We start from the raw sequence: 27,490 nt of genomic DNA on the forward strand, positions 1-27,490 counted from the left end.
TATGTCTGAGTGTAAGCATACACCAGACATAGGATATTAATTTTTTCTTATGTCAGATCACAAATCTAATCAGATGTGACATATTGTTTGGATGCTCTCTCAGATAATTGATTAGAAACAAAACACAGGGGACAGAACAGTGCAAATCTGGGTTAACTCAGGCCAGCCTCTCCAGGTTGGACTACTGTTCCAAAGGCAGTTCAACCTACTTATTTTTATACAGCCCCTACCCATATTCCCATGAACGAACAGTGCAATCCTAGTTTACAAGAAGGAGTAGGACAGGCACCTGCTGATAGGTAGATTCTTCTTGCTTATTCAGTAATCTATGTACTGAGGGAGCAGAGACCACGTCCAGTAACTGAACGTTTTAAGAGTCCACAGAAAATTGCCATCTTCCTAGTAAGCACAGAGGAGAAAGATGTGCAAAGATATAAGGAGGGGGCCATCCCCTTTGTTTTGCAAGGAGATAGGTGTTGCTATGTAACTTCCCTGGATCTTTTAGTGGAGTAAGAATTCATTATAAGCACACAGTCCACCTCAAAGGGTATGTCTTAGAAGAGAAAAAAGGATTCCTGAAGAATCTTTATTATGGCCATAGGCCAACATAAAAACATGTTCGTGTTCCTCATTTACTAAGGGATAGAAACAAAAACACCTGGCCTTGATCTCTGACCCAAGGATGTGTGTAAGGTAGAACTCAATAGTCTCTAAGTAGAAAGACTGGGCATCAGAGGGGCTTATCCAGAGGATCCCACCTGACCTCTAGTGGTGGCATTAGAGATCAGCAGTTTAAAAAAGGTAAAGGTAAAGGACCCCTGACAGTTAAGTCCAGTCACGAACGACTCTGGGGTCGTGGCACTCATCTCGCTCTACTGGCTGAGGGAGCCGATGTTTGTCCGCAGACAGTTTTTCTGGGTCATGTGGCCAGCATGATTAAGCCGCTTCTGGTGAAACCAGAACAGCGTACGGAAACACTGTTTACCTTCCCACCGGAGAGGTACCTATTTATCTACTTGCACTTTGTTTTTTTTTTTTATAAGAATTTATTGACATTTTTACTTATAACAACATACAACCTTAACCACACCTACATTTATACACATACAAAACAAATACAATTACACATCTTATACAAAAATTGCCATGATTTTTCTTCTTAATTAGACATCTACAAAAAAAAAAATTTCTTTTTCCAATCTTGACAGTTGACTTCCCCTGCCTTTTCACCTTCGAGTTTATATCCATAATCTACTTTTTAACCTCTTCATTTAAAAAAAATTAAACTTAATTATATATATAAAGTAAAACATTCATCTTAATCTTCATCTTAGTCTTAATCATCTTAATCTATAAACTTAAACCACTTAAAATGACTTCATTTATACTACATCCTTATAAGTCCTCACAAATCATCCTCATCAAATCTATCTCTTCTATCCTTTGAACTGCTGCTGATAACATAAAAACTTGAAATATCTCTTTTCATATTCAAACAAATAATAAAACAAACTATTGTTGACAGTGTTCACCCTCCGATTTCAAAATACCATAACAGATTGCTTTAGATTTTACTTAATACTTCACCCCACACCCCCTCTGTCCATTCTTCTTCTCCTGATGGCATCAGCACTGAACTTCCATGCAACTTCCCTCTCCCAACGTCCACAGATCCAGGCACAGTCCAAAGCTCTCCTTGCCACGAGCTCCGAGGTATCCAACTCTCCCTCTCTCAGCTTCTCCGGTTCTTTGTAGCATTCCTTTTCTTCTTGTAAATACCTTAATTCTCTGTCCCTGGCCCCCGAGCTCACACCTCGGGGACTGGATATAGCAAATCTTAACATCGCCTTGGGGCTGCCACCCCCAACAAGCGAATTTCTTCTCCGAAGTAGCTCATTCATTTCTTCCCATCTTTCCATCCATCCTCTCAGCTCTTTGACAAGATTTCCTTCCAAAGTGTCAAAAGTTTTGTTAGCCTCCTCTGTGGGCAGTTGGTTCCATTTCAGACCCCCACACAAGACTTTGACTTTTCTGTAAATTAGTTCCACCTTCAAGGCAGTGAGCCTTTGTTCATCTGTTAGTCCAGAGTTCAATACCAGTTCAAGGACGAAACCCAGCATACTGGCAGAGGAGGAGGAAGTGGGTATCATATTTCTTCTCCTGTCTCTTTGTTCGTCGCCATTTTCCTAAGCTGGAGCGCAAACACCGCAACTTTAAATAGAGATATTTTCCGCTAGTTAGCTTCCCAAGAAAAAAGTTTGCCAGTCTCATGTATCGATTTTAGATACTTTATAACCAGTTCTGTGGCAGCAATCCCTCAAATTGGTTAATTTCTTAGGCTCGAAGGGAGGGAGGCAGGCTGCCTTTCTCCTTCCCCCCGGATCGTTCCAAAAACACGATTTCTGCCAAGATTATTTACTCACGACCACCGGGTTCCTTTAGCTCCATTCTTCACAGGTAGAACTTGGACGCTCACCGCGGGCTTTGCCGCCGCATTTGCATCCCGGTTGGGGCATATCCCCGTAAGCCCGGCTCCGTTGTCCCTTCACCCCCACTCCCCCTTTACAGGGGGGTAGGGGAAGGGTTCGGAGCCTCCGCGGGCACAGCCGGGGAGCCCAGGGTGCGGGACGCTCTTCCCGCACCCCAACCGGAGCCGCGCGCTGCGGTAGCGCGGCTCCTAACCCCTGGGATGGATCGGGCGCCTCGCAGCCGAAGCAGCCCCGACCACCCGCTATGGCGTCGCCAGCCGGAAGTCATCTACTTGCACTTTGGCGTGCTTTTGAACTGCTAGGTTGGCAGGAGCTGGGGCCGAGCAACGGGAGCTCACCCCATTGCGGGGATTCAAACCGCCAACCTTCCGATCGGCAAGCCCTAGGCTCAGTGGTTTAGACCACAGCGCCACCCACGTCCCTAAACAGCAGTTTACTTATTATGAATTAAGTAACAAATGTGCACTCTCCTTCACTAAAGTACAAGATTCTCTTCACCAAAGTCTGGCAACTTGGAGTTTCCACCTGTCTGGGAATTTTTCTCGTGGTGGAGAAATTCTCGTGGCCAGATTTAATCTGGGTTTTAAGTCTCCAGTTCCAGGTTTTTAAATATAACTAAATATAAATATAACTAAATATAACTAAATATTAAAGCTTGGCTTTAATATTGGAACTTACGCCACTGACGGACAACTGTGTAACAGTCAGGATGGCATATGATGCAAAGGCAGTATTTTCTAGCCCTTATTTGAGTTGGGAGTCTGTGGTCAACACAACTGGAGACAAGTCTTGTGTAATTTGTGGGTCGGTAGCTCCTTTCTGTCATGCATTCCCCAATAATTAATCCCCATTCAACATACATAACCAAGCAGAGCCACTTGGGTATCTTGTGTAGGAGCTTATAGAGGACCATACATTCCTTCAGCAAGTTAAAGGTGTGTTTTTACTCAACAACTACAGTTCTGGAGGGTCAAAGATTAGGCCACTGTTCTCTCAAAGGAGCCTCAAAAGCTCCAAAGAAGGCAATAATGTAATCTCTATCTTTTGGAAATATTTCCCCTTGGCTTTGGCCAGGTTCTGTGGGGTCTTAAGTACAATTCCAGTACTTCCAACGACCTTAGCAAATATTGCCCTCATCTCCTTTTGAAGTGTTTTATTGATGGCTTTAATTGATGTTTCTTTTATTCTTGTTTTTACAGTGCTGTATGCTGTTATTTATATAAGAACGGCAGGGTATAAATATTTTAAGCAACAGACTTAAAAGACCTCCAGTCCCTGCCAGATAAGCCCCTCACAGCACCAGAGCAGGTGAAACTCTGCTGTCCTAGGCAAGGAGGAATGAGGGATGGAAGTATACCCTTACCCGGTGACGCTTGCCCTGTATCTTGGCTCGGGCAATCTCTGAGCTGCTACGCCGAGGCCCCCGTCGTCGTCGGGCATAGTTTGCTTCCTGGAGCTCCTTCATTTTTTTCCTTTGCAGCCGAAGTTGGTGACTGCAGCCCACATTGTACCTGGCACAAGAAAGAAGGAAGAATAAATGTAACAAGGCTCATTTGAGAATTCCTCTGCAAGCTGGAAATTCTAACGTGCTAGTCCTTTTCCAGCAAAACTGTTTTGAGTATGTGGGTGCTCAAGCCCTACTTGAAGAGTCGTTCCTGCATCAGCCATCTAATCGGGCTTATTGAGATCTTTCCATCAGGAGGTAGAAACAACATACAGCCTCTAAATTATTACCCTCTAAATCTGGGCTTGAGGAATCCAATGGGAAAGGCAACCATAATACCCAGGTAACACTGTACAGGTTTAACCTCAACTTTCAGACTTGCTTTCCAGGGAAATAATTCATTATAAAGGTGCCTGAAACATTCTAGGTGCTATTCAGAAAGGGTACTTATTGAAAAGGTACTTCCTCTTGAGAGGGTGGAAGGAGGCATCCGTCTACTAATGGGGTAAGTCCCAGGGGGGTTGGGAGAGGCAGGGAACCATATGACTACTTCTGCATAATGTCCCTGTCCTGTCCAATTAGTGGAGTTATCCTAGGAGAGGAAGACTTCCTTCTAACAAAGGAGAAGAACTAAGAGTGATATATAGTGGCTTTGGAGGCACAAAGTGCCTTCCATCAGCTTTGGCTGGTGGCCCAACTGTAACCCTATCTGGACAGGGATAACCTTCAGTTTTTTATGCTCTGGTAGCCTCTAGTTTAGGATACTTCAATGCTTTGCAAGCGCAGCTGACTCTGAAGATGTTTTGGAAAATACTTCTGGTGCAGAATTCGGTGGTGAGACCGAGACCAGAAGAGCTGAAAATATTACATCGGTTCTGGCCCAACAGCAGTGGCTACTGATTAGTTTCCAGTCTCTATTCAAAGTGCTGGTTTTGACCCATAAAGCTTCAGAGTAGCTCAACAAGTGCCTCTACCAGCCCAGGTTCTGCAGTCCATTGGGGCCCCTTCTACAAGTGCTCACTCAAAGGAGGTGCAGAGGGTAACCACGTGACAACAGGCCTTTTCAGTGATTTTATCCTGATACTGGTCATTGACCACAGTAAAATGACTTTACTTTGCAGGGGTGGCTCCCACCTGTGGAATGGTATCCCCAGGGAAACACAACTGGCTCCATCATTATCGAGTCTCAAGGAGGAGTTTCCAAGCACCATTACCTCTTGGCACATGTTACAGAACAGAACCTTTTGGAACCACGAAATTGATTGGCTGGGCCGTATTTTCCACAGAACTCGCATTTCAGCAGATTCCCTTTCTTGTCTTGCTCTGAGGAAGCAAGAGAAGCAGACACTTAATAGTAAAACAACTAGCTTCATTAACCAGCAACATCAGAATGCAAGCTTAAGACTGTCTGTTTGATAGCAAGCTATACTCTCTGTTGAAAGCCAAGTATGGGAGACTCCCCAAAGAGAAAGAACTGGAAACCCCATTAGCTGTTAGCTCTGCAAAGCTGTGTGTAACAAAAGCACATCCCTTGTTCACCTATGCTTATTTTGAGTGTGTGAAGTGGTGCTCTTCCTTATTCCACAGATAAAATGGGTAGTGCTTCAGTATAAACCATGTGATCCAATACAGCACCTCCACTCCTTCTCCTTTCCCTGGGCACCCTTTCAAGAAAGAGTAATTAAAGCTAAGCATTTGGCTTGGCTCTCAGTAACCTACAGGTTTGACAAAGGTGAAAAATGTGAACATAGAACTTGAAAGACCCTAACCCCACCCTGTTCCTTCTCATCGACTGCAGTCCCTAGAGGGGACTCACCTGCAGCAATGCTTTCCCCTCCTGGGGAGTTGCTAGGCTGGTTCTCAGTTTGCCTAGAGGGAACTCCTCCCTGAAGGGGTTTTTCAAATTCTTTTAGGAGCTGAGAGCAGCCCACCTGCATTCAAGACATTGGAAGGGGGAAACCCGAGTCAGAAAGCAACTTTGTGCACGAGTATTCATTGTGTGATGCTAAGCATGCTTCAACTACAGGACTAGTAGAATTTCTTTCCTGGCTTTAGCTAACATAAGCCAAGTTAGCAAATGGATCATGCTGGCAGAACAAAGAGAGAAAGAAGCAGAGAGCAGTCCCTGCCCTAGATACCCAAGGCTGAACCCTCTTACCGGAAAAGGCTCTGCCCCTTCCTGGATGACAAAGCCCTCTATGATGTGCGTTAGAATCTGAGGCTTGACAATGGCTTGCGGAGGTTTGGAATCTCCCGTCTGGCGTGACAACATGGCTAAGGTAGGCATAGGAGCAGCTGTAGGAGTGACAGAGCTGGAGTCACTTGGAGGTGCATTGGGGGAGGCACTGGGGAGGGACTCAGATTTCTCTGAAATAACAGAAGCAGCATTAACAAATTAGACCCATCTGAATTCTATATGCAACTATGCGAATTATGTATTTGCAAATTATGTATTTGCATACATAAAAAAATAGGCGGAATTGGTTTGGTTTGTGACATCTGCAAGCATTACTGTTATCAGTATGGCTTGCATAGGGCATGCAGAGCTGGGCAGAGAAAGCTGCAGGTGTCCACTATGACAAGATAGCTCCTGCTCATTGTCAGCTTCGAGTCACGGATGCCAAACACACGAGATTATCACATGTTGACCAAAGGCATTCGCAGGACTGAATTTGTGAGCCGTGTAAGCAAGAAAGTTAAGCCATAAAACAAGTCCTGGTCCAAATCTTTCCCCCAACATTCAGAAGCTTCACCTGTGGTTTATGTATGTGTTTTAAAGTTATACACCATCACCCAGATTCTGCTCTGTGTACAGGAGCATTTTAGTCCATTTATACATTCCACCCTGAATCTGCCACCAGGCCTAACCACTTATCTACTCTACAGGGAGCAGGCAGAACTTACCTCTGTTCCCTTCACCTCCAAGGCCCCCCTTATCTTCTGTGGCTTTGGGACTCTCTGCCACAGGAGATGACTTAGCAGGCAGGAGAGAAGGTGGTGCACTGGAGTCATCCCTCTCCTCTTCAGATTCTGCTTTGCGCTTGACTGCCAAAGTCTGTGGTTTGCTCTGTGTGGGAAGATGGGAAGAGACATGCAGATCCAAAAGAAGGAAGGAAATAATTCTATCCCAGACACTAAATAGGCAGCAAAATGCTGCTAACCTCCATAGGCTGCATGTGAAGAGATGCAAGTGGACATCACACCACATGGATCTGCTGCTTCTTCACGCTGCATTTCCTTGCACCCCCACCCCCAAAAGCCATTCCGGAAGGCCTGGAACAGCATGGTATGTAATAGTTTTGAGAATTCAAGTGACTGAAGGCAGAAAATATGAAATGGAAACTGCACCACAGTGGGTATGATCTACCAGGAAATTTTCCTACGGTGCCTTCATTAAATTAAACAGGAGCTGCAGTGTTGTTTGAGTGCAGTAACTTAGTGGATTGTGCCCATAATGGCTCCCATCCATCATTATCTCAGGCCCAAATCTGCTTCCTGAAATGGCCACTACCCTGAACAATATCAGGATGCATAAGCAAGAAAGGGCATTGCAAACACCAAGGGAAAGGTCCAAGAGGAGACAGGTGATGCTGTCATTTGGGGGGGAAGGCCTGATAATAGATGGAACCACTGGGTGAGCTGCAAATTATGATCTCCCAAGAAGTGTCATGACAAAACCTTCCCAACTGCTTTTTTACCTTCGAAAGATCCCTATCCAGAAGACAAGAAATGACCACATTTCACAGCTCACCCTTTGTCTTGGTAAAAAAAAAAAAAAACAGATTGGGAAATGCTACCTGGACACCAGGCTCCACAGTCTGTTCCTGGTAACCAAAGCTACTAGGGAGTCTGTGAAATAGGCAACGTATTAACGCAAATGCAGCCCACCAGTCACATAAAACAGCACACAAAAAGCTAAATAATATTCCTGTTTAGCTGCTTGCCTAGGTCTCCAAATACGAGAGGATTGCAAAACAGCAAGCAAACAGATCACCCACCATACATGGCAGATGGACCATATGCTTTGCAGGCCTGACTGTACATGATAGAGGGAATGACTCTCAGTTACTGGCTAGCTAGGCTATGTCATACCCCAAAGCCACATGTGTGAGCAAGTGCGGATTTTGCCCCCCCCCCCAAAAAAACATTCCTGACTCTGTACTTATGAGGTAACTTACAGGTAACTGGACAGGCTGCACGTAGTAGGCGGATGTTTGTGCCTGAGCCATGACGGGAGAGGAAACCGTGTTCTTCACCTGGGTCGTGCCCTGGACCTGGGCCACATTGACCCCCGAAGTGAGCAGTGGAGGGGCTTCTTGTAGAGGAGGAGGAGAACAAGAAGAAAAGGAGGCAGAAGAGGTCTGGGACAATGAGGATGCCGTGTGGGCCTGGGATACCGGCTGGACTACGGCTGGCAGGCCCCGGGGGGTCTGCACTGCTGTGTTCATCTGCGGAAGACCCAGTGCCTGAGCCTGGGCTGAACCTTGCTGGCGGCTGCCAACAACCTGCACTGGGATATGAGGCGGGGGCTGCTGGGACGCCGACATTTTGGCGGCTCCGAGCTGCGGAGGCTTGAGGGGGGCTATGGGCGGTTTCGACTGAATGGGGACAGGCATCTTAGTAGCTGCCTGGCAGAGGTTCTCCTGCTGGAGCTGCACCGGCTGAGGTTGTGACTGCAGCATGGGCTGGACGACAAGGGTCTGGGCTTGCTGTTGGCCCTGGAGAGGCGGGGCCTGCTGCTGAGCCTGTGCTGGCCCCTGCTGCTGCTGGGCCAGGGGCGGAGCTTGCTGTTGCTGCTGCTGCGCCAGCTGGAGGTGTGTGGCAGTGTGCAAGAGCTGGGACTGGCGGTGCTGGAACTGCTGCTGGTGATGGATGGCGATTTGCTGCTGGATCACCACTTGCTTCTGGAGGTGAATCTGTTGTTGCTGCTGGATCAGTGAGTGAGGCTGGATTTGGGTATATGTGGCTGTAAAGTACAAAAAAACAGTATTAAAAAACAGTATTATGACACACCATCAGGGTGCACGCTGCTTTATAAAGTAATTTAGGCAAAAGAGGTCAGGTACCTACCAAGCCCAAGAAAATTGCAATCTTGGGAAAGGCCAGGAGCACAAGGGTAGGAGGCAAGCAAATGCAGTTGCATACACTTAAGAGTGGGGAGGGACGGTTGCTTAGCAGCAGAGTGCATGCAGAAAGTCCCTGGCCCAAACTCTGGCATTTTCAGGAAAGGAACTAATATAGTAGAGTTGAACAGGACCTTTGCCCAAGACTGCAGAGCTACTGCATGCATCACAAAAGTGGCACCTGCAGGCACCCAAAGAGGTCTTCCTTGACACTTAGTTCTCTTCCTCTGCAACTGGATTTGAAGGAAAACGTACAATGTAACGAACATAGGAGCCTTTTTCCAAGCCTAATTGTTGCAAAGGGAGGGGCTGATCTTTCTGGAAACTGCAGTTGGGAAAGTTAATACTTGCATCCCCAGATGCACTCTCAAGGAAGACAACTGCCCCCACATTTAGGCTTGATGGGGAAAGAAAGAAAGAAAGAAAGAAAGAAAGAAAGAAGAAAAGAAAAGAAAAGAAAAGAAAAGAAAAGAAAAGAAAAGAAAAGAAAAGAAAAGAAAAGAAAAGAAAAGAAAAGAAAAGAAAAGAAAACTTTTTTTCAAAGCCAACTGGTGCCTAGGGGTTTGGGAGGAAGCACACAGTTGTGAGGCATGTGTGGTGCCCATTCAAGTTTCTCTGGAAATATGCCCAGAAGCCCCAAAGGGCTGGCGTCCCCACCAATACAAGCTAGAAGGACAAGCAGAAGACAGTTTTATATGCTTCACATTTCAGTAATAAGCCATCAGTGAAAAATGAAGGAAGTGAATGAGAGTACAGTTCTCCTCTCCAGGGCACATTGACTCCAAGCCCAACAAGATGCAAGGAATGGGCTAAAATAGATTACAGCCAATCTGCCATGAGGCATCTAGCAAGGGGCTGTACAATTATGAAGATAGTGAGCCTGGTTAAGGGGTACATGGATGAAGGTATCAAGTCAAGGTACTGGAAGGGTCACCAGTAAGGAAATCATGAACTGTCACCTACCAGAACTGATCAAGGTCTGGCTTGGGGCTGGTGTCGCTGTCCTGGTCAAGTTCATGCCTACAGTCTGTTGACCATTACCATCTGCTTCAGCCTTCTTTGCTGCTGCATTTTCTCCTTCCGTCTGACTTCCCTGGCTCACAGTCACTGCCTGGGCAGCAGAAGCCACTGGTAAAGGCTGAACTACACCAGTACCCTTCCTCTGGCAGCTGCCCCCTGGGCCGGATGAGGCTGCTTGGCTCAGCCCGGAAGTAGCGTGGCTCCCCACTGAGGATGCCACAACCCCAGAGATGCCATTGCTTCCCGCTGCCCCTTGACTGAGATTAAGTGACTGGCCTACATTGCCAGAAGCGGCTTGAGTCACTGTCAAGGTCTGACCAGCATGGGTGGCCTGGGGTAGTACTGAAGACTGGGAATTCCCGGATAAAACAGCCTTTGGAGCTGAAGCCTGGAGCTGTGCATTAGCTGCTGAGGTCTGCTGACTTCTGACAGCCAAATTCTGCACCTGGGAAAAAATGCAGAGAGACAGATAGAAGAAGAAAAAGAGGGAGAGGGAGAAATAAATGACTCATTAGCTTCAGGTTACAAGAGGCAGGGACCCCTGGTATCTACTCTGGCTTAACCAGCAGTAAAAACTGAGCATGCTTAACAGCTGTTAGGAAGCTCTGTTCACTTTTATTTTGGTGCTGCACCCTTTGTCTTGCACCCAAAAATAAGTGTCACAAGGTACTACAGGGAGTGAGGAATCACACTTTTTATTATTTTAAAGGGATCAATCCTTTAAAATCGCAGCTCCTTTCTTCCTCATTTTCAGTAAAATTAAAGATCTCATGGCACTTTCTGAAAGGACCTTAAAGAAAATCCATTTAACTCAACCCTGCGCAGTCACCCTCATTATGTTGAAAGGCTGCTCGCTCAAACCGAACCTTTTATATTTGTTTTATGGTTCTCTTTTGTAAGCTATCTTGAAAATCTAGATTTAAATACACATTTTCAAATAAATAAATAAAAATTAAAGGAAAAGAAACTGACCCTTTTCTCTCTGCAATCCCTTGGTGCACAGCTTGGTGCACACTAGGGCCTAACGTATATTATTGCCTGTGTCTGGATACACTTTCTCCTACTGCACTTTTGGGATAAAAGATTACTTTTACCTAAAAAACTGAGATAGAAAATAGATGCAGAGAAGTTAGTTCTCTAAAGGCTCCAAGAAATGCTAGGGAGGAAGAGGAGGAGGAGAGAGCAAGATATGTAACAAGCATCAAGCCACAGTCAAAGCCTAAGCAACACTGAAAGTCCACAGAGGTAATTTCCCCTGTCTTGTCAAATTTGTTCCCCCACCACCACCACCGGCTTTACCTGGAAAAACCCTCATCATGCAGAAACAGGCACCTCAGGTTTCTGGAGCCCCATCAAATCCGATTGTTAAGTCTGGAGTACTTGTCAAGTGGCAAACAGCACACGTTCTTCGCATCAGGACGATAATACAAGGACATAACCAAGCAATGGGGGATAACCAATCAATGCAAAAAGTGCAGCTAACTAGCTAGCTTGTCAGCTGCAAGCATGAACCCAGGTTTTGAGAACCGGAAGGCCACTGGCTGAAGTGTGCAGGGACTGAATGGAATGGGGATGTTCTTCTCATGGGATGTTTGAGCCAGAGGGACACACCCGAGACTGGGGCAGGCCAGGCTGGTCATGGGAACCCCTGAAGAGGGTGTCACTGACCTGGTCTGTGTCTGTGTGGACCCCAGGAGAATGAGTGGGTGGTGCCTCCTGCTGAACAGCAGCCACGGCCCCGTTAGGCATCAGGATGAGCTGGGAGGTAAGAGGTACATTGCGGCCCAAGGTCCGGTTCACCTGCAACAGGTTCCCCAGCTGTGGCTGTTGAGGGAGGGTTAGGTGGTGTGGAGATGGGAACAGCAGGAAGGAGAAAAAGGAGGAAAGAAAGCGAACCACAAGCAAATAGGTTATCACAGTGCATGGGGCCTAGGGTCTCCGATAAGACAGTCATTCTGTCTCAGCATTTTCCTCCATCATGGCCACTTTGCAGGTGGTGGAAAGCAGGTTAATTATTTCCACAAGCCAAACAACCTCCACCTCTCCATACTGGGCCAGTAGCATAGGTTACCTATAGGTTTGTGTGGCAGATGTTAAGTGTGGAATGAAGGGAATGAGGGACCCCTGCTAGCTTAGATCAACTGCAAAACTTTTTTTCCCCCATACTGAAAAGCTCTAACCAAGATAACTAAATATAATCTGAGGCCAAACAGATCAAAAGGAGTTTGCTATTTCACAGATATGCAACCAAAGCCAAGGATGGAAATGTGAGGAGGGGAGAGTACAAACAAGAAGTGTGTTTCTCATTTAGCCTAATTAAGAAGATGGCTTTCCGGAAACTCTTTAAAGAACAGAAGAGAAAGCATTAAAAGTCAGGGTGATTTAAAAGGATGAAATGGAGTCGTATTTCAGATGAGCACTTTATCAAGGCTGGTTTAAAAGAGATCTGTTTTGTAATGCATTTCATAAAATCGTACCAAGTGCCATGGGGTCTTTAAGATTCATGGAAAATAAAACTGCAAATGACACTAAATATCCTCTGTCCCTGTAGTACATCTGCTGAATTGAGAATCAACCAACTGTTCAAGGGAACAGAGATTGCTAACTTTTGTCTGAGCACAAAATAGCAGACTGTATGAAAGCTGGAGATTCATCAAGGGGGCTGCGAGCTATTTATGATGGGTGAAAGCAACACGTGTACAACTCTTACCCGAAGGTACATCTGAGCTTGTGACTGGTTAAGAGGTGGTGATGTGGTGTTACCGAGGAGCACCGATTGTGTCAAGGTGGTGGCACTAGGTGAACTCACACTCTGCGAACGGCTGATTAACTGTGCAGCTGATGTGGTAGCCAAATTAATCTGTAAAGTGAAAAGTTGTTGTGGAGGGGGGGGGGAATGAAAAGTAGTATTAACAGAATCTAAGCTTGAAACAATTTCAAAGAAAGTGTGGCTGAACTCCAGCAATACGACTGGAACAAGGCCCACCAGCCACTTTTAACTCCTGATTTCATGCTCTCCTCCCATACCCACCTTGTTAAGAGCCCAGAAATTATCTGAAAGAAAAGTGTGTGGTGAAGACAACCCACTCTTTTCAGCAGCCCTACCAGGCTATGTGAAAAGGAGCAGGGGAGTGTAGCAGATGCTCTCCAAAACCATTTTGCCCAAATTATTCTCAGAACCTCAGCAACTGGAAGAACATAACAATGCACTTGCAAACAATGACCATTCAATTATGATTTATGCATCAAAAGCACTAAATAAAAGCAGCATATGCAGTTTTATTATCAGCAGGTGACAAGTGCTTGACACAGCCCTCTTCTGCAGATGCTAATGTTCCCCTTTCATTCAGTTGCCTTATCATTCGGAAGGAATATCCCCTCTAGGGATGCTGCTCAGTCTTCTCACTTGCAAATAAGGAACTCCCGTTCTCTTTTTCCCCCTCTGACTGACAATACTATCTACTCTCCTCCACCAATACTAGCAAACATTCTCTCTTGGTTCCAAATTGCCAAACTCAACACTGAAGTTACCCATCCATAGCCAACTAATTCTCCAAGAAAACAGACATGGGATGGACAATCATTTGAGGGCAGGTTAGTTGCTTACCGAAGCCTGTGTAGTAGCTGTCTGTTGAGAGGTGCTTGTGTTTGGAGAGCTTGCCTGACGGCTCGCTGCAATTGTAGCCTGTAAGAAACATTTTATATATTCTTCCAAAACCAAAGATTTAGCCAAAGGCCCCATTATTCCCATGTTTTCTGGTCCTCAAAAGGTAAGGCACAACAAAATGGTCATTAACATCTGCCTCATGTTTATTTCTCCAGCTTAGTTGACATGCAGCTTCTATACCAGGGGTGGCTAACCTTTGCCTCTCCATATGTTGCTGGACTACAATTCCCATCATCTCCAGTTATTGCTCATATTGCTTGGAGCTTATGAGAACTGTACTGCATCTGCAGAGCCAATGGTAAGCCACCTCAACCTTTCAATTAATGTAATTAAACTTGCCCCTCCACAATGCTCCCCAACAAAGAGCAAAAGAAGTGAGGAATTAACTTATCATCAATACATACTCTCTCTTTAATCAGACAAATAACCAGAGATCCTAATTATGTTTCATCAGTGTAGGCTGAAGCTACCACTTATTCAGATAATTTGAGCAAATCATTGGTATTTCTGGAAGTGAGGGAGTTGGGAGTACAGTTTATGATGTGCAAGACAAGACCTTTACTCTGCTATAAAAGCATTTTGAAAGCAATGTAGCCATTGCTAAGACAATGGCAGGTGCTGGGCAAGACCTGTTACATGGACCTGTAGCAGAATGGAAGTATTTTCATCAGAAGCTACAACTGACAGCTACACCTGCTCTGTCAGAATAGGCATTTATCAGACACAGAAGTAACACCTACTCAGGCTCACATCTAAAACACTAAGTCAAGTTGTTTCAAAACCTCTCAGGGAAATGCTGAACAGACTTAAGATCATTTTCAACATATGCAATCTAAATTATTATCACCTTCCCCAACTCTTACCTGTCAGGAACAGAACAGTTAACAATATAAAAGGGAGGGAAAGGAAAATGAGAATCTAAAGGAGGACTATTTTAAATTCAAGTTTGCTGTTTTTAAGCGGGGGATGGCAGAGGAAGGCAAACAGAAACAAGTAATAAAAGTTAGCAAAATGCCCTGCTTCATGATTCATGTGTAGAGTATGAATAAAAATGTAAGGGGTAAAAGCGAAATTGTGTCTTTAACCACAACTGTGTCCCAGAACCAACCTGGAGTGCTACAGCTTGTAGTGAACTAGCTGGTATATAGCAAGTTCAAAATGCATGTAAAATCGTATACAGGCAATGACCATTCTGTGCATGAGCAAGGCACACATGACTGGACGCACACACATCATTTTCGGCCCCAGAAGTGGGTGGGGCAGGCTTACATACGCTCCGCCAACACATGTGATGAACCAGAATGCAATCCCCACGCAAATGGGGAGTTGCCTGTATTGGAAAACCTGAATCAATAAGCTCTTAAAGAGGTAAGAGTTAATAAGCATTTTTTCCAGAGCAGAACAATCAGTGTCCACTAAGTCCATTACTGTGAAAGTGCAACGTTCTCTTCCCATCCTTTGATATCCCCTCCTTGGGCCCTGTCCATCCAAAATCTCATTTGTTTGTTCCAAACTAGGTGTTTCACTCTTCCCAGTTTTAGTCAACTCCTGTCTTTTGAACTGTCTGTCTCACCTGCTGGACTGCAGCCAGACTGTGTAATTGAGCACTGTTGAGCTGCTGTTGGAGCATAAACTGGTGGAAATACTGGGCTGCATTGGGCTGCCTCTGCAGTGCTTGAAGCGCCTGTAATAATAAAAAATAAAAAAATAAAAATTCAGAATACAAAGCAGAACACAACCTAACATGCCCGAGGTCTCAGAGGACAAAATAAGTGAAAGCATATAGAATCGCAGCCCCCTATCAGCAGATCTGGACCGCCACATATTTATTTACAGTGGAACAGCAGAACATTAGGCTAAAAATGGTTCCACCAGCTTAATTAGAATGGTCAGGAACACAACAATCCTTAGATTTATTAGATATTAAGCGGGACCTAGCAATGCATGCGGCATGTTTGATGCCTCCTACTGATTTTCCTAGGCCACTGGGTAAGGCAGGAGTGGAGCACTGGAATTGGTCAAAGGATTTGATCCTTACCACTCCACTCCTGGGGACCAACTTTGACAACTTCAAAGGGACTAATCAGCTGACTGACAGTTACAATGAGCCCCTTTGAAGTACATTTGCTGGCAGATTGGATTCAAACTGTAGGTACACACTCTGCAGCTGTCTGCAGAGGGAAAATATCCATTTTCAGGTGCAAATGGACAAAGTAGGGCTTGCAGCAAGCCCTCTTGAAGGCACACCGCCTGTTCCAATCGCATCACTGATGCTGAAAGCACACCTTCAAAGGGACACACAGATAGGCACTGACCACAACACACACACACCCTGCAAAGGCATTAGGGAATTCCTGATGGAGAACTCCTTAGTGCAGCTGATCCCAGTGGGGCTTGCTATCAGTGCCAATCAAGCAAACCCTCACTTGAAGCTCCCAATAGCTCCCTTTGGAGCTACTTACTTACCTGCCCCAAACCTGACATCAGGTATGGTGGGAGTACTTAGGGGGATATGGCCTTGCAGACTAAACTGGGAGCTATGCTGAACTTAACAACTGCTTTGCTGCTTCCTGCTCTGGGCTTCTTCAGGAAGAACAAAACAGAAATTGAATAAAATCCTTGGGATAAGGAGAGGTATTCACTTCTCCAGATTGGTCTATTCTTTCCTGAAGAGAAGGCTGTCTGCTTCTCCTCTTATGTGAGGAACATAACCAATTCAGTGCTAGTCTCCTACAGTTTCATTGCATTGGCTAAGCCTCTGAAGCAATTTCCCCTGTGCTCATAAAAAGGGCACCTACTGACTAAGCAGCAGTTTAAAGTGATGTGCTGCTAGTCTGATGATGATACCTTCCAGTTTTTCCCCAAGAACAACCATCCCAAGAACAAAGATGGTCCCCCACCTGCACTGCCTGCCGCTCATATAGAGTCATCTGAGAGATCTGAGGGCGAGTGCTTCCTCCAGAGCTTGAGCTGCCACTAGCAGAGTTTGAGTTTTGCTCGCTTTCCGTCTCCATAGTGTCAGGTCCCCGAGATCCTTGCCTGAAAGCTTTGTCTCAAGCCCTAGATGAAGAAAACTGGAGGTTAGCTCATGGCACAGAAACTACAACATTAATCTCCCCCTGCATTATAAATTTGTGGAACATTTCCTTCCTAAACTCATCATCACACAGCTTAACCAAAGCCTCTAAAATGTCTTTCCTGGGCTACAATACTGAGAGAAGAATCGGTGTACACCCCAATAATTGAGGCTATTTTTAAAATAACCATTTAAAATCACACATTTTGATATGTAAATTCCTCCAGATTTATAGCCATGATTCTATAGTACTAAAGCAAAGTTAGGTTACCTGTGAACGTTTAAAGACACGGAAGTCAAGAACAATGTAGATTATTCATAATTAGCATTCATCACTGGGGTTTGTCATAGTTTTGTTTTTGTTTTTTACCAAGAAACATAAGGTGGGCAAAGGACTATCTGAGGGGTTTATACAACATACGGGCTTATGCATGTAATAAATAGGAAGTTTCGTAAGAACCACCTAATGGATTAAGTACCAACAAGTTTTCTTCTAGCACCACGCTCAGAAATATGCCTGAACTTCTTTGGGGATGTGTCAGGGCACTGGAATGGTTTTGTATCATTTGGATGCAATCAACTTCCTAGAATCCCCCCAACACACATCCCTTGGAGATGTTGATTGGACAAGAGTGGAATCAGAGAAATAAGAGTTATCCTATGGCCCTGAGATGCTGTCCTTGAGACTGCAAGATTCCACCCTTAGTATAGAGGTGACTCTCAACTTACGTGGGGGTTTCGTTCTGGGGACAGTGCATAAAGCCAAAATTGTGTATGGTGAAAATACATTTGGTTCAATGGCAGGTGGGATTGTCAAAAGTCTTTTTTCGCAAGACACCCACCCCCTTTCCAATTTTTTTAAAAAAGATTTGCCAAGCTGAATGCGCACAAGTTAAATGTGCCTAAGTTGTGAGTTACTTGTAATGCTATGTCCAAACAATTCAAAGCTTTACATGGAAAATGTGTTTATTGCAATACTTAAGGCAGAATAACAAGAGCATACACTTTATTTGCATTGTTTGGATTTTAAGGAAAACATACCGAAAGTATTTTCTGTCCATTTTCTGTAGCAGCTCAAACTACCAGGATCTGACTAAGTCTCAAACCACATAAAGGCGGCGACCGTTTTAGGTGTGTCCAATTGATGTACAACACATGGGTCCTTTTAGACCTGGAAGAGGGCAGAACGGGGGCGGAACAGGGCAGGGCATTCCTTATGCGTGTTCCGCCAACATGTGCAGGGGGCCCAGGAATGGAACCCCTGTGCAAAATGGTCACCGTTTATACAATATGTATAACCAAGTAATACATGTATTATTGATTTTACTAATTGAACATCTTTCTGAAATGTGCTTAGCTTTTAAAAAAAGAAAGTTTAAAATAGAAGAACATGTAGAACAAAGGGGAGATACAGATATTTAAGGCAGTCACTACAACTGGGCTTGCAAAGTGTTTCACATTCTTAAGTATAAGGATCAAATGTATTAACAGCTATGATTTTTCCAGCTTGGCATTATATTAAATCTTCCTATTAACAGCATTACAACCTTAATACATAGCATTACAAAGAGACCTGCATCGCAAGTAAGATTCATTATTTGTGTGATGAAGAATGGAATGTTGGAAGAAAAGCAACATACTCTACCAACTGAATTCAAATGTTACCTTCCCAGTATTGCATTTATTATATAACTGATTTACACATTTGCAGATCATATGTATACACTTATCTGAGAGTGGAATATTTGTTTTTTATAACTTATTTTTAATTACGAGCATTGTGGCAGAAAGCAGGGTATGAGTAACTGATGAGACATCAGCCTGTGAAACTCAAATTCCCTCCACAATTTTACCAAATCATACAGCCACTAGCTTTTGTTAATAAGTCTATCTGTACAGATCTGACTGAAAACCTCAGCACCTCCGGCTTTTATAGCTCAATATTAAGTGCCAATGCACATCCTGTCTAAATTCAGAAGATGTGCCCAAGCATGGAGCATTATTTAAGCTGATATCTACAGCAGTGGATCTTTCAAGATTATCAAATTTTAGTTGCAACTTGTTTCTTACAGACATTCTATTGCAGGGATATTGCAATTTCCTAGAACTAGCTATGTTGTATTTATCAGAAAACCAAATAATTTTCCAAGATAGCACATGCATAGTCACTGCAGCTTCAAATACAGGTTCTTTAATATCCTGATTTTCAAAGCTGTGAACTTTGTACCCCAGTTGTGGAGTACACATTTAATGTAATTATTTGTTGCCTGAAATAATAGATAAAAAACTGTATATTCAAGAGTGCTATGAGATCCATAGTGGAAGAAAGGTGGGATATAAATGTGCCAAATAAATATCATTAGAGGACTACACTGGCTGCAGCAGAGAGTCAATAAAAATAAATTTAAATGAAACCAAACTTTAATTCAATTATTTTTAATAAAAATTACAGTAATTACTACTTTTTGTTTTAAAGGAAATCTTAAGTTAATGCAAAAAGGTATGTTAAAATCTACCCCAATTGAAATTGAATCATGACTATATCAAACACACTGAATTAAAGTTGTTTTTCTGTTTCAACAGAAAAAAGGGAGGGAAATCTCACTTTTTAGGTTAAGTATTACATGTGCTAAAAGCTTGCTCAAACAATTGTAACTCAGACTATTAAAACAATATGCACATGAGCTTTTGTCACACACAAAGCTCTATTGTACATGCTGCAATTAAACCAGGAAGCTTCCAATTACTGTAACCATACTTTCCCACTTCATCCAAACTAGGAAAATGTTATCAGCTTTGGAACAAGCCAGGATATTACACCAAAGTTTGAAGCCAGCATATTAGCCCAGTATGGTTAATTAGAAGTTTCCTGATTAAATCAAAGCTTACGGCAAAGGGAAAAACACAGAGACGGCCTATGCAGGCAAAAGGCTTGGGTATATCACAACTTTATAATCCAAGGTTTGATTGGTCTAAATGTGGCCCATAAATCTGCTGTACTTTACTGGAAGAAGAAAAATAATCATTTCCTTAATAACAATTTAAACAATTTATTCAACTAAAACAATAACATTATAGCATATGTATCCATGTTTGTTAACTGATACTGTTAATCTTTTTTTTAAAAAAAAAACACACCAATTTAGACTGAATTTCAGCACTCATGAAAAATTTAAAACAAATCCTTATTTCTGGATTATAGCCTTTGGACTATAGTGTAAATTAAATAGAAAACTATCTTTGGAAGGATTTTTTTCCTCCAAAAGCATTTTATTTTAAAAATCCAATTTAAATTTTAAAAAATGATTTAAATAAAAAAAAATTCGATTTAAATTTTTAAAATCCATTTTAAAAAATCATTGATTTTTATCCACCCTGCCAGCAAGCCATCAGTAGCTCTAGGATCCAGTATTTCACCAGCATCCTCCATTGAACCAGTTGGGTGATCTGTACTTGTTTTACATCCTCTGGTGGCAGGACCTTAAGAGAGCTGTGCATAAACAAATACTAGCAAACCACAATGAACTGAAGCAACCTTGTAAAGAAGAGTGGATCAAAATTCCTCCACAAGGATGGGAGAGACTGATGAAGTCATGCAGAAAACGATGACTTATTGCTGCTGAAGGTGGTTCATGAGGTGTACTTAGTTTTTCACACATAGCTTTTCCACTTTGGCTTTATTTCTGCTAAATAAATCATGACACGGTGTAGTATGCCATGTGCTGCTGTTCATCTGGGGTTGTATTTACTTAATTTTAAGACCTCATATGTAAAACCACAGAGTTCAAAGAGTGTGTACTTCCTTTTTCCCATGGTTGTATACTACTTCAGTAATCTTTATGTTAACTCTGTAAAGTAGTAAATTATTATTCTGTCATAACATAAGGATAAAGTTGGACCAGAACTAGGTCATCTTAATCCAGGGGTAGGCAACCTAAGGCCCAATCACCTTCTCAATCCGGCCCACGGATGGTCTGGGAATCAGCATGTTTTTACATGAGTAGAATGTGTCCTTTTATTTAAAATGCATCTCTGGGTTATTTGTGGGGCCTGCCTGGTGTTTTTACATGAGTAGATGTGTGCTTTTATTTAAAATGCATCTCTGGGTTTATTTGTGGGGAATAGGAATTCGTTCATTATTTTTTTTCAAAATATAATCCAGCCCACCACATGGTCTGAGAGACGGTGGGCCAGCCCATGGCTGAAAAAGGTTGCTGACCCCTGATCTAATCTATCTACAGTGGTACCCCTGTGTTATGTACGCGATCCGTTCCGGGTCGCGCCACGTAACCCGGGCGTACGTAACGCGAACGCACACACACAAAAAGAAAAAACCTGGAAGTTCGTGGTTTTTTGCACTTCTGCACACCCGCATGCTCCGTGGAGGACTTCCGGGTCGCGAACGTACGCAACTTGAATGTATGCAACACGGAGCGTACGCAACACGAGGTATGACTGTAGTTCTCTTGCTCATGAAGGATCTGCAATGTAGTATGTAAATACAGTGACCCTGACTAATGGCCAACCACTTTCTGTTTATATACCTCCAGCAAAAGAGAGGCCACCACCTACCAAGGCAATCTGTTCCACTGTCAAAACTCCTCTTACTGTTAAGGAAGTTTCTCCTACTTTTCAGCCTAAGTCAGCTTCTTCTTCATTTGGTCAATGGTTTAATAACTCTACAAGGCATAAAATACAGTCCACTGTTGTTATGCTCATATTGCTCCAAGATTCAGGCTTATGACAATCCTGGAGCATTAACTACTGTCACAGACTGAGATCAAGTGAAGCCATTAGAGAAATCTCTAAATGCAGAATAGATCATGGAAGGAAGATTACAACTGAAGTCATAATACAGATAATACAGTCAAAGAGTTAAGCATGTGGAAAACATTTGATACACTTTACGGGAAGGTAAAGACAGATGATTTTCTGGTACTGTATATTAAATTCCCTACATATAAACATGTAACAGCAGCAGGCATACCATATGAGGCTTACAGGATGGATTTTTGCTGCTGCCACCACCTATATTTTATCCCTTGGGAAGGAAGCTCCACAAATGCAGCTCCTGCATAATTGGCACTGAGTTAATGTCCCACTGATTGGAAATTGAAACTTCCAAGCATCATTCTTAGGAATAAATTAACGTTTTCACCAAAGCAGCAAAAACAACATACCCAAAATGTTGGCATTGAACTGAAGATATGTTTGGAAGGCCACAAACATCGTTGAGTGTGTAACCCTCTTACCTCAATGCAAAAATAATTAATTACTGTAACACAGTCACTTTTCAGTGCCCGTTTCTGAAAGTTGGCCAGATTATTGCAATACACAAGGTAGATTATCAATGCCAATTTTCATACTGTTAAAATCAACACATTTTGTCTTATACTGGTATACAGCAGAAGAACTATGACACTTTAGCCGTACCTGTGCCTTGAATCAATTGACTGAAAGACACTATAACATATTTACGTACATTATTTATTTTTGAAAATATATTTGCTAAGCCTGGGTTTTTTACAACTTAGGACAGGGTGAATTTTGCATAGTGAAAGGAAATACAAAAGGGCACACTAGATAGTAGATCTTGCTACAGGACACAAAAGATCTGTGTGCTAAATTCTACCTTGATCTAGTATATTTTGGGGGAAGTGGTTTGTCTTTCCTTCTTTTCTCTGTGGGTTTGGGTGCTTCTTGTTATATTGCTGTCAAACTCGGCACAAGGTTTAGGGAAGTTTTTAATGTTCGACATTTTAATGTATTTTTAATCTTTGTTGGAAGCCACCCAGAGTGGCTGGGGAAACCCAGCCAGATGGGCGGGGTACAAATAATAAATTATTATTATTATAAGGTTTCCCAAGGTGGGGGTGTTAGTTTTCATCAACGCTGAACTGCTGGCCACCATTCTGAATCAAGATTGTGAGCCCAAACATAATTTGTGTGTGATCACACATTTTGGGGCATGAAGGGTCCAAACTACAGCAATTTGGAAATTTTTTGGCAGGTCTTTGTCAAATCTGTCATAATGGTTCCAATCTGCGCCAATTTAGATGCTTCTGGAGATACTGTCCCCTAACTTGGCATGAGAGGGCCTGAGGTGGACGAATTGATCTTCATCTACACTTGGACACCAGAGGCAGTTTTTAATCAACATGACAGGTCAAATTAACCCTAATTAAACTTTAGTTCACATAGAGAGAGAAACTGATTCGGGGTCAGGCAGACCCCTGGGTTTGTGTGTGTGTATGCACAGTCCTAAAACTTAAAATGCACTCTCCACTTAAAAATATTTTGAGATTTCTTCAAATTCCTGGGCAGTGCCAGGCATTTCCCACTAGTAATACATAAATAAGGAGCATAATTTTGGAGTAAAATGAAAATCTGATATAAGTTTCAAATGTGAAAATCAACCCTCAAACTGAAGACACTAAGATTGCCCCTGCTGGTCCTCTCACAAGTCAATCCTATCTTAAATAGGAAGTATTTCTATCACTGACTTCTCACCAGAGAGAAACAATAATTATTGCCCTTCTAGAATTCTACTAATCTTCAAACATTAAGACTGCTCTGCCCAACCATTTTCCATCACCAGAGAAAACATCCAAATATTTTTGTTTAAAAAGCAGCTACACTGTTGCAAGCAAAGAAACCACACATCATCTGTTTTATCCTAATTACTGTATATACTTGAGTATAAGCCTAGTTTTTCAGCACATTTTTTGTGCTGAAAAGGCTGCCCTCGGCTTATACTCGAGTGAGGCGGGCGGTGAGAAAGAAGTCCTTTCTCTCCGCTCGTGCCGCCACCCACTCACCACTGTCAACCATTCCTTAAGAAGCGTACATGAACAGCGGTTCTTTACTCTCCCCAGGCAGCTTGTTCCATTCCTGAACTGCTCGCATAAATGCAAACTTGGCAAAGGAGGAAGAGGAAGGAGCAGCCCAAAGGGCTGCTTTCGGGCTGCTCGTTCCTCCTCCTCCTCCACAGCGGCAAAGGTGAACCAGCTTATACTCGAGTCAATAAGCTTTCCCAGGTTTTGTAGGAAAATTAGGTGCCTCGGTTTATATTTGGGTCGGCTTATACTCGGGTATATACGGTATACATATTTCAATGCAGAGTGCTTCCCAGTATGTATTGCCACAAAAAACTCATCTCTCATTTAGTTTGCACACTATTATACGTTGTCTATATACATTCCTTCATCTGCATAGAAAAAAGCAGCATTTAGTCACAAATAACCACAAGCATAAGCTTTTCATGTGTTAGGTTGCTCATTGTTTACTTCTGTCCTCCACAGAAGGGGCTATTAGTTGATTGATTCCCAGATGTCCTGGATTAGACATATTCCACTTGAATCTAAGTAAGAGCTTTGCTTATCCCTGGGCTCAGAGTTAAATCATGAGCAGATCGCTTTGGAGACTTCTTACAAACTTTGTGGCCAGCTCTCATGGTTCACCTGACCCCCAATCAAAGGATTACAAGCCACATGGGAATGAAAATGTGAGTGGGAAAAGGCCATATAAGCAGCCATGTTAACCAGCTTCCTCCTGGCCAGCAGTTGAAACAAACAACGTAATTTACTCACGTTCGATTTGGTGTAATGAGTTGCTACGACTATCAACCCTGTTTCAAATCTTGCCTCAACCAGACATGTACTAAGTGGTCTCCACAAGGCACTGTTCTTCCAGCCTTAACATATAATAATAAATACTACAGTGGTGCCCCGCTAGACGAATGCCTCGCTAGACGAAAAACTCGCTAGACGAAAAAATTCTGTTGTTTTTTTTAACTGCTCTTCCCCCGTTGGTGCTTCGCAAGACGAAATTTTCACTATACAACAGCACTTGCAGAACGAATAAATTTCGTCTTGCGAGGCACCACTGTAGTCCACTTTTCACAGCTGTTGTTAAGGTTACTGAAGACCTTTCCACGTGTGAAATATGCTGTGCAAGGGTTGCTTCATACTCTGAAGCTGATGTGTTCATAGCACCCTGATTATCAGTCCTGCACAACTCTTCCCAAATAGCAGCAGCTCCTGGTGCAAATCCAAACCATGTTTACGCATAAGCATCAAATATTACATTTACCCACTCCAAACACAGTTACCATATAAAGCCATATAGTAAAGCCTGGGGGTCAAGTGCAGCCCTCATTGCATCCCTATCTGGCCCTCAGGACTCTCCTCCAGGCCACACACCCTCCTTGGATGTTTTTGAACTCTGATTATGCCTCATTCCCCTGAATAGAGGATAAAGAGAGATACTGTACACGAATGTGTGTAGAAACTAGCTTAGTGTAGAAGGGTAGAAAAAATATTAACTACTCCACCCACTTTTGTCTCTGCCCCAACCCACCACTGGCATGCGGGTCCTAGAAGACTGTAGCCAAATGGTATACAAATGTACAGCAAATAGCCTTGGCCAAAAAAACTTACAAATACTGTAAGTGAAAGAAAATAATCAGACAAGAGAACTTCAATACAGACTGGCATTGCTTCATTATGCATGTTTAACATATCAGTCTACTAAACGAGACTGCCATCAGCAGACACCCAGACGTTTGGAGAGACTCTATTAAGAAAACACTGATGCATCTTACTGTATATATCAGTGTACAAAGGACATGCTGAGATTGTTTTGTTCATATGTTTTATATAAAAAATGCCGAGAGGGGACTGCAGCCCTTGGGCTGAATAACTTTCCAAACACTTGGTATCCAGAAACCCATTATTTAACACACTTCTCAAGTGCTCAAACTGTTTAACACACATAATCTCACAAAATGCAAGGCAGGTCCATATTACACTCCTCCTATTGCAAAAGGCGGGGGTGGGGCATGAAGGAAACCCAAAATATTAGGTAAGTATTATTATCAAAGCCTCTTGCGTGCAGAGGAAGCATGGTGGAAGCATTGTTTTTTATATTGTATTTTTATGCTCTGAACCACCCTGATATCTACAGGTAAGGGCGGTATACAAATTTAAAAAGCAATGATAAATAAGTAATAATAAACCAAACAGCAGAAGCAGCAAACCATGTGAAACACAAAGTAATGATGGGGGATCCCAGAGCAAGACGAAAGCCCTCTGGAGATAAAAGCCTCTTTTTTTCTTTTGCAAAGCCTCCCAACTGACTAAAACCCTAAAGACGCTCCACAGCCTAGAGCAGGACCAGGGAAAACACGTGTTTACCGACACAGGTACCGGGGTTACCTGTAGCTTGCCTGCAGAGCATGCACAGCCCAGACAGCACAACTCAAGTCTACAGGTCGCCGTAACGTGCGAATCAGCCCCGTGGGGTGTTTTGGAACGAAGAGCACGGGGAGGAGATATTGGGGGAGTAGGGCGAAGCGGCCTCGGAAAGGCGGCTCCGGGGAGGCCCGATAACGAGCTAATAACGGGCAGCGGCTGCTCGCGAAGGGGGCGTGGAGCGGGGCGGGCGGCGCTAGCCGCAGCAGCGGGAAAAGCCGGGGGCCGCCGGCGCTCGCTTACCTTCGTTTCCGCCTAGGCCCGGTACGTGCCCAGAGAGCGGCTGCGCCTCATGAGGGGCCGGCGGAGGGCCAAGTGGGCCCTAGCCTTCACGGGAGACGGAGCGGGGGCGGAGCCGGGGCCCAGCGGGAAGCGGGGGGAGGGGCCCGGCGGGCTGAGGAACCGCGCCCCCCTCGGCGGGTTGGCCGGCCTCCCTGAGGACTAGCGTCGCTCTGCGCCCTCCCAGACGCGAAGACGCCGCCGCCTCCGAGGAATTTAATTTCTTTGGCTGCTGGGCTCCCCCTCCTCTCTCTCTCTCTCTCTCTCTCTCTCCACTTCCTGCCAGAGGGGGGCGCCAGAGAGGCGCTTTTCCGGGCCACGTGACAGCCCTGCCTCCGACTCCGCCTCGCGCAGGGTTTGCGGTTGCCATGGGGACGGAAAATAGGGCCTAGAGGGGCCTGGCGAGCCCCGCCCTCGCCTACTTTAGGGGGCCGAGCCGGCCCTCTAGTAGTAGCAGTAGTTTGCCACCTGGGCAGGTGTGGCTCGTATTAGCTCGGCCCGGCGAGCGGTAGATTCCATCGCATCTAGCGGACTCGAGGCCGATGCATTGCTCTCGATTCCCTTTGCAGGGTTCACTCCAAGCGCACGCAGGAAGGAATTCAGCCGGTGAAGCTCGAGTGGGAAAGTTGAACCTTTTTGCCTGTTGCGCGGCGCTCGAAATAGTCCGTGATTTAAATAAATAATAATAAAAAGACTGGCGCAGCCTTACCTGGAACGTGTGTGTGTGTGTGTGTGTGTAAACTTTGTTGGAGCTTGGTGTGTCCATAGTCGCACAGCAATTTAGGGGAAAGTGGGGCACGTTGAGCCATTTTTTACTTTAAGCTCTACACACCTCAAAATAATGCACATAACAGAAAACTTTTGCATTTAATAATTATTAGGTACTATTCCAAACAAAATCAAAGGGTTAATGTTTCTCATTTGATGGAATAAAATGACAAAAAATCACATTAAAGTTTTTCAAAATAATGGATCAATGTGCCCCAGTAGTGGGGCACATTGATCCTTCATTTGGGGCACATTGAGCCATTCCAATTTAAGAGCAAATAAGGCATTTTTACTACACAGTATAAACTTCCAAAAGAGTTTCAAAAGTATCTCAAAGTTCTTAAGAGTCAGCATCACTTCAACTTGTACTCAT

At 43.8% G+C, this 27,490-nt stretch overlaps 1 protein-coding gene across 6 annotated transcripts in view; it reads right to left on the bottom strand.

Annotated features, from left to right (window-relative positions):
* PHC1 (polyhomeotic homolog 1) overlaps positions 1-26,393 on the bottom strand; it is a 29,079-nt gene extending 2,686 nt beyond the window's left edge. The window contains exons 1-13 of one of the 6 annotated variants that reach the window (XM_033174037.1): positions 26,314-26,393; positions 16,644-16,803; positions 15,317-15,427; positions 13,684-13,761; positions 12,787-12,936; positions 11,745-11,900; positions 10,020-10,515; positions 8,112-8,899; positions 6,838-7,000; positions 6,092-6,300; positions 5,750-5,864; positions 5,148-5,256; positions 3,853-4,000 (exon numbers count right to left, since the gene is read on the bottom strand). In XM_033174037.1, coding sequence (XP_033029928.1) covers positions 3,853-4,000; positions 5,148-5,256; positions 5,750-5,864; positions 6,092-6,300; positions 6,838-7,000; positions 8,112-8,899; positions 10,020-10,515; positions 11,745-11,900; positions 12,787-12,936; positions 13,684-13,761; positions 15,317-15,427; positions 16,644-16,757 — 2,637 coding nt within the window. In that variant the 5' untranslated portion in view covers positions 16,758-16,803; positions 26,314-26,393. Of the gene's footprint in view, positions 1-3,852; positions 4,001-5,147; positions 5,257-5,749; positions 5,865-6,091; positions 6,301-6,837; positions 7,001-8,111; positions 8,900-10,019; positions 10,522-11,744; positions 11,901-12,786; positions 12,937-13,683; positions 13,762-15,316; positions 15,428-16,643; positions 16,804-26,313 lie in introns of all 6 variants that reach the window. The other 5 variants (XM_033174038.1, XM_033174036.1, XM_033174039.1 and 2 more) reach the window with 5 other exon arrangements.
* Positions 26,394-27,490: the final 1,097 nt, after the last annotated feature.

The sequence above is a fragment of the Lacerta agilis genome, chromosome 16 (genome assembly GCF_009819535.1).
Source record: "Lacerta agilis isolate rLacAgi1 chromosome 16, rLacAgi1.pri, whole genome shotgun sequence".
Lineage (NCBI taxonomy): Eukaryota > Metazoa > Chordata > Lepidosauria > Squamata > Lacertidae > Lacerta > Lacerta agilis.